The sequence below is a fragment of the Nomia melanderi genome, chromosome 1 (genome assembly GCF_051020985.1).
Source record: "Nomia melanderi isolate GNS246 chromosome 1, iyNomMela1, whole genome shotgun sequence".
NCBI classification, from domain to species: domain Eukaryota; kingdom Metazoa; phylum Arthropoda; class Insecta; order Hymenoptera; family Halictidae; genus Nomia; species Nomia melanderi.
In genome coordinates this window covers 26,876,651-26,888,978 of record NC_134999.1, presented here as the reverse complement: position 1 = coordinate 26,888,978, position 12,328 = coordinate 26,876,651, and the positions used below count along the sequence as shown (strand labels likewise).

The following is a 12,328-nucleotide window of genomic DNA, read 5'->3' as shown; positions in this document are numbered from 1 at the left end:
GAATATGAAATAAAGAAATTTACGTAATCATTGATACAACCTTACTTAACAGTGTTTTCGAAATTGTAACTCGACAAAGCTTCGATTTAGAGCGGCCACTTCAATAATTTTTCTAAAAACAAAAACTCGTTGCGAAAACGTTTTGAAATTAACGTCATCATCAGAATTTAAAGAACAATCAATCCTTACAAAAATTTATTTAAAAATGACTTTTATATCAGTGATGATAGATCCGCCATCTGGAATTTTGCATTTTTGATAAAATATTCCGGTTTAGCAACGCCGAAAACATGAGTGTATCGATTTTCACGAAAATCCTATGAAATTATACATTTTGGCCAGCTTTTCGTCAAAAGACACCGCTGCGCGTCGAACCGAATATCAAGATTCGTATCGTTAACGAAGTCGGATGCGATTCGTCCCGCGCGGCGACGGAAAACCTTGAGAAAAATAAACAAGTTGTCACGGAGCCAGGGAGCACAGTTAATTCCAGCCAAGATTATTCTATTCGAGTAAATCAGTATTTTCGCATACTGAATGTTCGCGGTTAGCGGAGCGTTGCGGCAACACGGATAAACGGGCTTAATGGGGCGCCAATGAACGAGCTAATTTTCCCTCGAATCCGTGACGGTGATACAGCTCGTTTGATGCCTTTCGCACGTGGGAAATATGGAGCAAGTATCGAGCGAACTGCCGATTCGACTGCTGTACTTGGAAAGGAAAAACGAAGAGCCAGGCGTTTCGCGGATGATACGGCGAGCATTCTAAAGGCAAGAGGCAGGCTCGATGAATGTATCGATGCCAGGTCGATGGCTGATTAATTCCATTCGGAATGCGTAATACATTGGATTCATTCAAAACGTTCCACATCGGGACACCGCGAGATGAATTATCGATGTGTTCGGCCGTACCGTAAGCCCATAAACATTATCGAATCGGAATAAGATATCTTTATGACGCCATTGTGCCCGTGTTGACTGTTATACGGGGTGTCTTGTAATTGGCAGCGAGATTGGCAACGAGTTGATGATGCGTGAAAAATAGGTGGGTAATACAGAGTGAAATTGTTTTATTTTAGACTTCCGTTTTGGAAAAATGTTGAGACGCGATGAAATACAATGTAATATAAAGTGTTGATTATAATTTGTTTACTTTAAATAAGTGTTGAACAACAATTGAATTGCTGGTCACTTATTGTGTTTTATCTGTGTTAATGAGGTAGTTAAAGTGAAACAATTGGAATGTTTGTTGCTTTCATCGAAACCAAATCAGAAATGTCTTCTAATCTTTGAATTCTACAATGAAAATTACACTTCAGCGAGAAATCAATCAAAAAATCAATTTTGTGTACATACTTTCAAGTACTTGTCATTTCCTAAATAGATATGATAACAAAAGAGTTGGACTACTGTTCGTTATCTTTACCAAACAAAGAAATCGTAAGTGTCTAACTTACGAATCTTACGAAGTAACGTTTCAACGAACAAACAAGGCTCAGAAATAAATAATCACAAATCGAACGACAAGAGATTGAAGTTTTTATTGACTACTTTTCAAACAATAACTAACTAAAAAGAACGCTGAACCTTTAGCACTCAAGAGACGACTCTCACTCGCCATTTGATTCACCATTACAAAATTATAAAATTTTAAACTCAATATCAGTATTGAGTTTATATAAAATACCAAGGTACTTCACATGAAAATAAATAGTTTCTTAATTTACGCAAAACTTTTCTTATCTCAGTTATCAATATTATTTAATATTTCTTTAAAAAATAATGAACATTCCTAATGAAAAATATTGTCGAGTACAAAGGTTCAACACTACAATTATCAAGCACCCGAATTTAATATGTATTCTCTCATACAAGTTACAAAAATGCGTTAATTATGATTTATACCTTACAATGCTTGATAGCGAACTAATTTATCAAAAAAATATCTGAGAAAAGCCCGCGTATCTTTCCAAACATTGTAAAAGCAGAAATTCGAGATAGGTCGTGGTCTAGTATTAAAATCCCTATCCATCGGCCCCATCCTCAGAAACCAAATCCCCAACAGATTCATAACCCCCGAGCACAGACCCACCCAAAGCCAAAAAACAAAATTCCCCCGGCATACCTTCGCGCATCTGTCGCCTCCTGACAGGCGGCGGCGCACCGGTCCGCCGTCTCCTGGCGTAGGTGTGAACCGGTACGATCAGCCTCGGCCTCGGTATAAGGAATCCACCTTGATTATTGCCACTCTGATTCACCTCGGACGACTCGCTGTCGGTGGTGCCGGTGCTGCTCGACCTCCTCGACTCGGACTCTTCTCTGGCGTTCAACCCGCTAACCCGGCCACCCTCCAACACGCCCTCCAATTGAGATATCACTTCGGCGTACGGCTGCCTGTATCTCTCTTCCTGGTCCCTAGAAGCAGCAGCTTTGCTCCTCCCGTTGCTAGTCCAATTGACGCCACATTCGCGCCAGCTAGCCTCATACAGCAACTCCATTGCCCTGCCCCGAGTGGCGTCCGGGTCCAGGAGCAGCTCCGAGTCCTCGAGGACCGCGCGACCAGGGTAACTCCTGACCTTCATATCAAAGAACGCGTTTCAAGCCGGGTTTTAGAGGACTCCTTCAACTGGACGAGCTACCAGCAGCCATTTAACAGTCCACCGTGGAAAGAGATTGTTGCCCCGGTACAATACCCAAGCGAACTTTCATCCGACACGTCGACCTTGGGCATGATTCACCACTAGCGACCGCTTTCCGCTGAGTTTTGCGCTTTTCGCACGCGGATAGGAGTTACACCGCACGATTATCAAGTATCACGGGGCTAACGTTGCTCTAACTGCGACCCAGGCCTAAGTTTGCCGATAAACACGTCGGAATTCCCCGCGTTCCCGGTTTTTCACCGACCAGAGATTTACCGTGGGAACGCGAAATTCGAGAACCGGCGAATCTGGCATCCATCCAGCCGGAAGATCGATGGACTCCGCTTCCCGCTTCCGTCCCCGTTCCTCGCGTTTAAATGTCGGCCGCGTTCTACCTGTGAATCACGCCGTACACGTGTCCTGCGGCTTTGATTTGCCCGTTCGCTTTGTGGAGTCTTAGGAGACTTCCAGGGAATTAGAGAATCTTCCGAAGAATTCGATGATTCGTGGTTAGACGCGAGCTGCTAGGTTGATCCCAGATTACTAACAGTAAGAAATGCTATTTGTAAACCCTCAGCGATGCAAATAATTCTAATCCTTGGCTAGAGGAATCCTTCACAGCCATTTTTTCTAGAATAAAGGTCAGTACCTTCTGTTGGGTTGGAATTTCCGCGATCCTTACCAAGCGTCTTCGCTCGTGTCTCCATGAAATATTATATCCTGGTCACTAATTTTATTGCAGATTCAAAAATCGTTATACGCGAATCGCTTCCCAGGTTACCGCACAGAAAACAATGAGCACTTTCAAACGGCCCGCGATGTTGGCGACTCTGATCCTTGAATTAAAGAATTTTCCATATCCATTTTCGTAAGAAGAGCATCAATTTCTTCTTCCCGATCGGAATTTCCTTGATCTTCTCTAAGTATCTTCGATATCCTGGCGAATCGCTGGATCAAGGATCCCCGGGTCCGCAGAAGTTGTTCGACTGGTCCTCGAGTTCGAATTTGATCGGCGACTGTCCGAACCGAAGAAACCGGAGCACCCGATGCAGCGGCGAACAAAGCTCGGAATAATAGAATCGATCGGTTGCGCAATGATATCCAGTTCTCTTATACAATGAGGACTGTGTTCCTTTTTTCACTCACGAGTGTCACGATCGGTGTTTCCGTTTTCGATGATTATCGATCAACTCTCGAGGCTAACTTCGGGATCCGGTGGGATGAGGATCGGCCAGCGGTCGAAGGGACACTGGTTCTTCCTCACAAAGGACAATGCCTGGGTATCCTGGCGTCCCGCAAACGAGGACACCAACAGGACCACTCCTTCGAGACTGACGCTCACTGACAGCGTTCACGACTGGTGAAAAGTACGCCCGCAAAGAGCCATGCACGAGAAACTCCCTTCCCCGCCGACACCGACTGGTGCCCCCACTATGCCCGCTGTTAGCGAGAGAAAGGACAGGGGTTCTCAACCGATTCCACCGCTCAGAGGCGATGCAACCACTCCCACGTACGATCGCGCGGTCTAGCTTTGTACATGGACTCTGTGGTGAAATGATATTTTATGGGTATGATAAGGCAAGTTGGAGGAATGGCCCACTTTTTTAGAAAGAGGTAATGGATTATAAATTGCACTGATACATAACAGAAAGAATATATCTATGAAAAATTATATGTTACGTCTACTGGAAAATAAGTTTTTGAATTAAAAGGAAATAATATGTTTTCAGTAGACTTATTAATATGTACTGAACAATGTAATTTCCATTGTTACTAATTACCTCTTTCCAGCATTATAGTAATTTGTGGATTTCTGTTTTGTAGAATAATCTGTGGAAACTTTAGATGTTTAGACAGAACTTTCCAGTGGACCTAATGTAAGAAGAACGTGTTAAATAGACCTCTGTACAAGATTAACACTAGAACTACTGCAGTCGTCAAAATGATGGGTTTCGGTTTCTTTATTTTCTAGTTATTGATATCTGGAGAATGTTATATATTCGAAATGATTTCAAAGATAAATAGTTTCACTTGAATACTGTATTTAATATGTGAGGAAAACGAGCAAAATCTGTTGTTACAATTACAATTATATTGTACATAATGTATATATTGTATTATATATTATATATAAATCAATTATACGAAATTGTTGTGTGGAAATATGATTTGTTCGATTAAAATATTTATGTATCGAGTTTACGATAAAATAACGAATTTTGTATAATAAAAATAATAAATACACGAAAAAATAAAGTTTATTACAAAATGGTTTATTGTATCAAAAACTAAAAGTGAACGAAGTTAATTTACGTTTGATTTATTTAGTTGTTACTTTCTGAAATAATTGTATTTATGTCAAAGTTATAAATTTATGGAATAAAGGATCTCGCTCAGAATCGTGTTTATTATCTGCTTATTTTTATTTTTGGAAAAGAAAGATTACATTAATCTACACTCCGTGATAAAAAAGATAGCACATGATATAATAGTATTAATGATCATAGTTGAATACTACTATTCCTCGTATTACACGTCACTTTCAGTCTACAATGGACTGCTTGTGTTCAGGATAAAAACTTCCGTCCTCTTCATTGACTTACATTTAAAAACCATAAACAGCACCGGTCGTTAATGCGTCAAAACGATATTACAGTTTGAAAATTTCTCTTGTTCAGCCATTAGTGAGTCATCAATCTGTTCAATCCAATTAACTATTAATGACACTCGGGTCCCACGTTTTAAATTTTCTGAAGTAAACAGCAGTATTTCGTGCGATGGTATCCGCATTAACATTAGAACTACCGTTCATTTAATACGACTGATATGCAATCTTTATAAAAATTGTAACAATCGATTCTTTTTGGTTTCTTCATATATTCATTATAGTATTTAAATGAAATTCTTCAGTTTAAAACTCACTTCGCACATTTAGCCTTCAACCGCCCCTTAAGAAAAATCACAGTAAAAGTTAATGTCGATTTGATCAAGGTTAACACTTTTAAGGTATCAATAATTGCGAAATAAAAAAACAGAAACCAGCCATTTGGATTGGTATGATAGTTCCAGTGTTAAACATTATCGAAGAAGCAACAATTCAGATTTAAATACAGAAAATTGCTCTATATTTGTAAATAAAAGTTCTGAAAATGACGAAGATACATAATTATGAAACGATTTATAGTCTTTTAAGAAATGTCGAAAAATATGAAGAAAAGATGTGAAGAATGCCTAAGAATGTCAATTGTTCGTTAAGAATTCCTGATTTTAACACTTAATGGACAGGGCACATAGATTTACGTCTTTTCGTGCTACTTTAATATTTTACAAAAGGTTACACTAGTAAGAAGTGCTAGACATGAAAATAAGTAATTTCTCAAAATTGCATTAATAATGATACTAATTTAGTAAAACTGCAATGATTTAGAGGCATGCCTACAGGTTTATATCATTTCATCAAACATTCTCGAGATTGAAGAATAATAAACAAAAGTTCACTCGTCCGTTAAGTGTTAAGAAGGCCCTCGACTCCTGCTTCTGCTGCAAGAAAAACGAAGATCAAGGCTGCGAGGAAATACTAAAATATGCAATGCACAACGCATTATGCAACAGTGTAAATATTAAGAAGAAAAAAATTGATGCGTGAACCACCGTTAACTAAAGTGCACGAGTAAACTCGTTTGCAATTATCTGCAAAACATATTCATTAGACAAAAAACCTGTTGGGCCGTTATTTTTACGAATGAAGAGAGATTTACATTAGATAATCCGGATGAATATTTTTATTAGATCCGTGATTTACGGAAAAACACAGACGTTAAGCCATCGACGCTTGGTGGGGGTGTAACGGTGTGGATTGCAGTATCAGTACGTACTTCGGATTTCTCGACATTGCATTTATATTAACGGAAATGTAAATGGTCCCAATTATACCACATTAAAATTAGAGATGAAAACCAGAAATGGCCAACATCGAATTTCTTTCTTTTGCGGCAGTAAAAGATACAAACGCTTCCTCGAGGAATCATTGAATAAATTAATTATTAGGGTGTATTCTAAAATATAAATCAGTCTAAATTAAGTTATTTATAAATAAATTAATTAACAAATACTTTAGATTTTGTTGTTAGTTAATTTACTGTTTAATTTAGCTAATTCATTATTTAATTTAGTTGTTTCATAGACAATTCTGTTATTTAGTTCTAGTTTTAAATCGAGAAACTTATAACGGCGAATCTTCGAGAAATTATTCAAGGAAACATAAACTAGTTGATATTTCAAGAAATCTTTACTAATAATTTGTATACTTTTTAAAAAAAAATTAAATATATATATATATATATGAAGTAAATAATTATAAATTAATTTCGACTTAATTATTTTAATAAAGTTTTAATTTTCTTATTAGTTTAATCAATTTTGAGGGATTTATTTATTATCAAAAGAACTGTATGTAACCTTTTTTTCTTTATATCGATTATCTCCATCCTGTAAATCTTGTTCAAAATTTAAATTCATACTGATTTAAAATAGTTTTTCTTTGGACACAGTTTATTAACCCGTTGAGTGGAAATACCGAGTCCCGCCTGCACGGAAGCTGTGTCAAACTTGATTTTGTAAATTATTTTCTTAAGAAAGAAATAATTTTTGTTATTTCCCTACATAAATTTAATTGGACCTGTGATACTTCAATTATCTTAAAATTATCGTATCCACGAAGTTGCAAGAAAAATATGTAACGTAAGTAGAAACGTTTGAGTCGAAATAAACCGTGATGGAAATCGTAAGGTAAATTTATTATCATCCAATTAAAAGAATGTATAAATTAAAGTTTGTTTAACTCTTTAGACCTGATTTTCGTACAAAATTATTTTCACATATCTAGCAACGATCGACCGTTATTTAATGCACCATCAGTAATGACATTATTTCGAATAGAATAGTGATAGTATACTACTTTTCTAATAGAAATAGGTTCACAGTTTTAATATTTTATTAGATATTGAGGTAGTAAAACCGAGTCTGAAATGGTTAAAACAAACTTCGTTTTATCAGTAGTAATAATTTTTCGAATATAGGAATAATATTGGATAAAAAAGGTTAAGGGATAAGAATACTGCAAGAAATAGAGGGGGAAAGAGTGGAAAGCCGAAGAGAGTAAGAAGAACAAAACCAAAGAAGAGAAGGAAGCCAAAGAGGAGGGTAGGGTCAGGCAAAGTGCAAAAATGAGAAAAGTATACATAAGTATATATAAGTAACTCCTTCAGACCTGACGCACGTTATAATTTACGCTGTTTTACTACTTTCAATATCTAATACAATATTAACCCCTTGATTTCTTTCAAATTTATTGAAAATAAGATAACATTCCAGTTTTATTCTATATCAACGTTTGTTCTAGGATATAATAATTGATAACAGAGGAATAATATGTAATTTGTATTCAAACAAATTGAATAATATAATATTTATGTATTTTACTTTTGTTGTTAGGCAAGTGCACATAATTTTGTATGGATATCAAATCTCGAAGGGTGTAGTGGTGTAAATGTAAACGGGTAGTAAACTGGAAGTTTGTTCTCACCTAAAAGGGAAGGACTGTGTATGATAAATGATAAATGATAAATGCGAAATGATACATGATAAACGATAAATGATAAATGATATATGATAAATGATAAATAATAAATAATAAGTAATAGGTAATAGGTAATAGGTAATAGGTAATATGTAATATGTAATATGTAATATGTAATATGTAATAAATAATAAATAATAACTTCTCAGTCGTACTTTCGACTCGCGTATAGGTTTTCCCCCGTGAATTAATTTTCAAGGAGATACAGCGAGGCAACGCTCTTGCATGACAGACCGTGATGTCCGTGAATATTAGACGCCTGTTGCGCAAATGATTCGTGCCGCTCGGTTCTTGTGTTTTATGGCCACGAGAACTCCAAGGATCATTGGCATTTCATGCGTGCTTTTTTCCCCGCAAATTCACTCTGAACGGGTGCTCGTAAAAACGAGTCACCGATCAAAAGCGAAGGATCAGCAGAAAAGTAGCATGATTTTATAATAATATAAATTAATAGTACGATTTAATTGCGCGTACGAGTTAAAATATAATTAATTGTATAAGGCAAGTGTTGGATTTGTTTCGGAGAACGAATACGACTGCAGATTCTATTCTTCACGAAGTCATTGTTAGAATAAGTTAATCTTAGTTTGTTTAATAATCCAACAGCATAATTTGATTATATACAGGAATTAATAGATGGTATTTTATTAGCATAGACTATTTTAATATTTAATTCATATAAAATAATATATGCAACACAAAATAAAAATATAGTATATATTCAGTAAAAGTAAAATAATATAAAACATGAAAAATGATTAATGAATACATGTATATTTATACCGTAATACCAAGGAACAAATTTATTCTTAAAGGAAGATCAAATTTACAATAAAAGAAAAGTTTCCTTTAGAAGATTGGAAGATTTCTTCTTGTAGGAATGACAGAAAACGGCTATTGGCTTGTGTTATTTACTATGTTTCTTTTCATACGGTATACAATAAATATGCTTCAACAATTAATATATTTGCTTCTTATAAATTATAGTAGACAGTATGAATACAAAAATAACAAAATGAATTGATACTACGATAATTAACAAGTTTCATCTAAATAAAACTTACCAATGAAAAGTCGATTGTTAATTTATTTCGTTGCGCTAAAGTGATAGCAGTTTGAAACGTATTTATGAAAGCGAAAAAGTCTCGGTGAATTCTGAAATTAATTATTAGGTTACACTTGAAACCAGTTCACGAGAAATAGACTCTGATACCAGCTATCCTTTCTCTCAAGTTGCTCATTTGTTCGCTCTAAATCATAGTGAAATAACGTAGCTCCATTATGAGAACAAGATCGTGAGATACTGCGACACGTAGCGAGACTATCGCAAACAAATTGGAACAATCTTGAATCTTATTATTTTCATTCCTTCCGATCGACGCATCGGTACCTCTGATTTCCATTTCGTGTTATTTATTCCTTCGCGCCGTTACCCACACATTCGCAAACTTTTGAATATTTCTTGTTCGTGGAAATGTTTGTTTGATATTTTAAAGGAGCTTCATGCAAATTTTGCTCTCTTCCTTTTATTTTTTTGACTTCGTTCTGTCGGAAGAAAAAAATTAAAAAGAAAAATATCTTCAGAAAATATTATTTTTTAAATAATCGTTCACATATATTTATATAATAAAATTTTTTATGCAACATTTATGTCATTCGTGCCCTTAATTTTGAAAATAGTCTAAATTATTTCAGGCATCAAAAATCATATTTCTTTATAAGTTGCATGCAACATTAGTCATAATGAATTTTCATTTTTCAAGACTAAATATTTTCTACAATATTTCATTGCGCAATATAAAAATAGTTTTTATCTATTCAAACGCAAATCTTCAAATATCTGAAAACTAAAAATATATAGTCCACTTTCAAAATTAAAGGCATATTTATGTGAAAAAATTCGAAATTTCTATTCTTTTGAAAAATTTTAATATATTATTAACTCATTTGCATTACGCAAAAGATAGCAAGTAATTAATACTGCCATAGTTCGATATATTATGTATATTTAAAAATATAATTCTCATATCTGTAGCAAGCAATAAGTATTTTATATTTATTACAAGTTCCCCGTTGAACAATTTTATAATTTCTTCGAACTGATTGGTTAACATATATTATTATAGTATAAGCGAAATTGCGAAAATATATTTAGAACGATTAAAATGGAATTTCAATGTTGCACATTTACATGTTTACACGATTATGAAAACGCTCGAGTTTCCCTTATCTGGGGAAATAAAAGACATTGGCAGTGTTGAACGCGATGCACCGTAACCTCGTTAATTCACATTCTCCGTCCATCTCCCATCTCAATTAATTACAAACGATAAGATTTTTCACCGTTTCTATTTTTATATTAATTCTCCAATCTTGTATTTATTTATAACGCAGTTTCTATTGAAAGCAGAATTCATATCACCCCTACCACATAGCAGACATTTATTTCATAATGCTGTAGCCTTTATCATACAAATTCTAATTATTATTAAACATGTGATAACTAATTAGTTCTTTTTCTTTCGACAGAATTGAAAATGCTCTTGTGTACATTCATATCTACCAAAATTGAAAACGTAACTGTAATGATTTGCTACAAACCTGATTTAATTTGACAATAACTTTTAAACCGTTTTGTTTTTTTACATTTTAAATTTAATTTTTACAATTAAATTTAATAAATACATTTTAAATATCAATTACTTTTTTTATTTCATTGAAACTTTCATCGTACCCCGACATAAAAATTGAAAAGCCAACCCTAATCATTTGTTGAACACCTAATTGAGTTTAATAAACACTTTTAAATCGTTTTATATTTTCGACATTTTAAACAGCAATTATTTCTGTTTCGTACCATTGAATCTCTCGTACATCAATATAAAAATTGGAAACCTAACTGTGATAATTTGTTGAAGACTTAATTTAATTTTATGAAAACGTTAACCTCGTTTCACGTTCTCTATATTTTTAATTACTTTCATCCTAGGAAAGAATTCCAACACAATCGGAAATTTAATATTAATGGGGAATTAAGCGTGTAAAAGATTAATGAAAGGATTAACACACAGACCTCACAAATATATCGAAATCGATGCGTTAATTGCTATGCTATTACGGTCCGCGAACTTCCGAGAGAAAGGGCAGTGATCCTCATTTCGCTGTTAGATAATGTTACCGGGAATCTATTTACTAAAGCGGAACAAACATTCATTTAACGATTTTTATTCAAATTCAAATAAACCATTTAAGTAATCGATGATAACACTTTATATTTTGTTAAAACATCTGTGTGAATCTCATGAAATGAGCTATAATTATGTCAATTATGAAAAAAAAAACGTGAACAAATTTTTTTTTATTTTCCTGGTTACTTGCCATTTGTTATAATAATATGGAAAAGCAATTATTACGGCAGAAATAATGATGTGTACAATAAATAGATGATGTAGCTTAGATAAACTGAGGAATGTAGGAAAGAATAAACAATTAGCTAATTATACATTTAAATTACTTATTTACTTAAAATTTTAATTATTTATTTATTTAAAATTTAAATGACTTGTTTACATATATATTTAAAATTTAAATAATCTACTTATTTTTGTCTTTGAAACTTAAAGAATCTATTCATATAATTAGTTAACCCACTGTTCAGAAAATTGAAAACTACTAATGAATAATTTAGCTATTCAAATAACGACGAGATTGATACGTGGGTTTCTTCTTCGTTGTTACTTAACACTTAGCCAACCGAATAGGGAGACCTGCCACCTCTGCCTTAACAACGCATTGTCATTTATTCCGTTTATTTTTTCTCTTTAGTTATTTAGTAAGTTTTGAATTGAAGATATTTACAATTCATCAAATACCTTCCTCGCTTTCATAAAACAAAAAACAATAAAATCAATAAATTGAGTTAAATTAAAATTAAAAGAAAATATTACAGTTGTAGTTCTTTTTCCAGGTGGTTGCCCATTAAGTATTACAATTTCGATGTATAATTCAGTTTTTCATAGAAACTATATTGGTATATATTATAAATTCGATGT

General features: G+C 34.0%; 1 protein-coding gene across 3 annotated transcripts in view; it reads right to left on the bottom strand.

The window, feature by feature from the left end:
- for (cGMP-dependent protein kinase for) overlaps positions 1-12,328 on the bottom strand; it is a 135,663-nt gene that overhangs the window by 43,685 nt on the left and 79,650 nt on the right. The window contains exon 1 of one of the 3 annotated variants that reach the window (XM_031980466.2): positions 2,125-4,015. The exons of the other annotated variants lie outside the window; for them this stretch is intronic. Coding sequence (XP_031836326.1) covers positions 2,125-2,581 — 457 coding nt within the window. The 5' untranslated portion in view covers positions 2,582-4,015. Of the gene's footprint in view, positions 1-2,124; positions 4,016-12,328 lie in introns of those variants that run through there. 3 annotated transcript variants of the gene reach the window in all.